Here is a 769-nt window from a genome sequence, read left to right on the forward strand (position 1 = left end):
TGTACTGTGATGTTTATTTTCGAGATAAGATCTTTATGGTGATGTTCCATATAATAAATGTATTCTAATGTTGACTGAAATGTTTGCTTACTTTTTTTGAAGGCATACATAGCTGTAGAAGTCTTCTCATTGGAAGAATCCCAACCATAATACTGGATTTGTAAAACTATGCATTTTCGACAAGGTGCTGTAGGATGGTAGGTTGTTTTTGTTTTTAATACAGAAAAGTTAAATTTGATCTGATTTTATGATTAAAGAAAACAATGAGTTAGTTAGTGATAAAATTTATTTGTATATTGTTTAAAGGCTTCACCAGGAAGATAAAAAGGCGCTTCATTTTTTTAATGATAAAGAACAACAGCTATCATGACACAGATTAGGCTTGTTTCTGAAAAGCCTCTTGATTCCCCAGTCTTATTAACAATTACCCAGTTGATTTCTCAACCAAAGTTTATAAAGCAAAACAAAACCACAATGGCAAAGGCAGAGGCATTATTCAACTACGTTTTGTGTACGCTATCTCAGTTCTTCTAAAGTCTTCCTCCCATTGTTTTCTATTTTGTACATTATAATACCAGTGGTGCAGAACGATCATTAGTCTTCGTCTTTCGGAGCTTGACTGTGGAAAACACGTTCACCCTGAAATCAGAGAAAAAGCTAACTCAATGAATTTGCAAGGTTTCTTATTTTCTTTGTTGTGGGGTTTAAATAATGCGCTTTTGATCTCTAGGGAATACGTTATAAAACTAGAGCTCTTCGTGTTTCTGGC

At 33.7% G+C, this 769-nt stretch overlaps 1 protein-coding gene across 1 annotated transcript in view; it reads right to left on the bottom strand.

The window, feature by feature from the left end:
- Window positions 1–634: 634 nt before the first annotated feature.
- The window catches only part of LOC127750989 (brain-specific angiogenesis inhibitor 1-associated protein 2-like), a 107,215-nt gene continuing 107,080 nt past the window's right edge, over window positions 635–769 (bottom strand). Inside the window, exon 5 of the mRNA XM_052273841.1 lies at window positions 635–639. Coding sequence (XP_052129801.1) covers window positions 635–639 — 5 coding nt within the window. The remainder of the gene's footprint in view (window positions 640–769) is intronic.

This window comes from Frankliniella occidentalis, unplaced genomic scaffold (assembly GCF_000697945.3).
Source record: "Frankliniella occidentalis isolate FOCC.00 unplaced genomic scaffold, Focc_3.1 Scaffold306, whole genome shotgun sequence".
Lineage (NCBI taxonomy): Eukaryota > Metazoa > Arthropoda > Insecta > Thysanoptera > Thripidae > Frankliniella > Frankliniella occidentalis.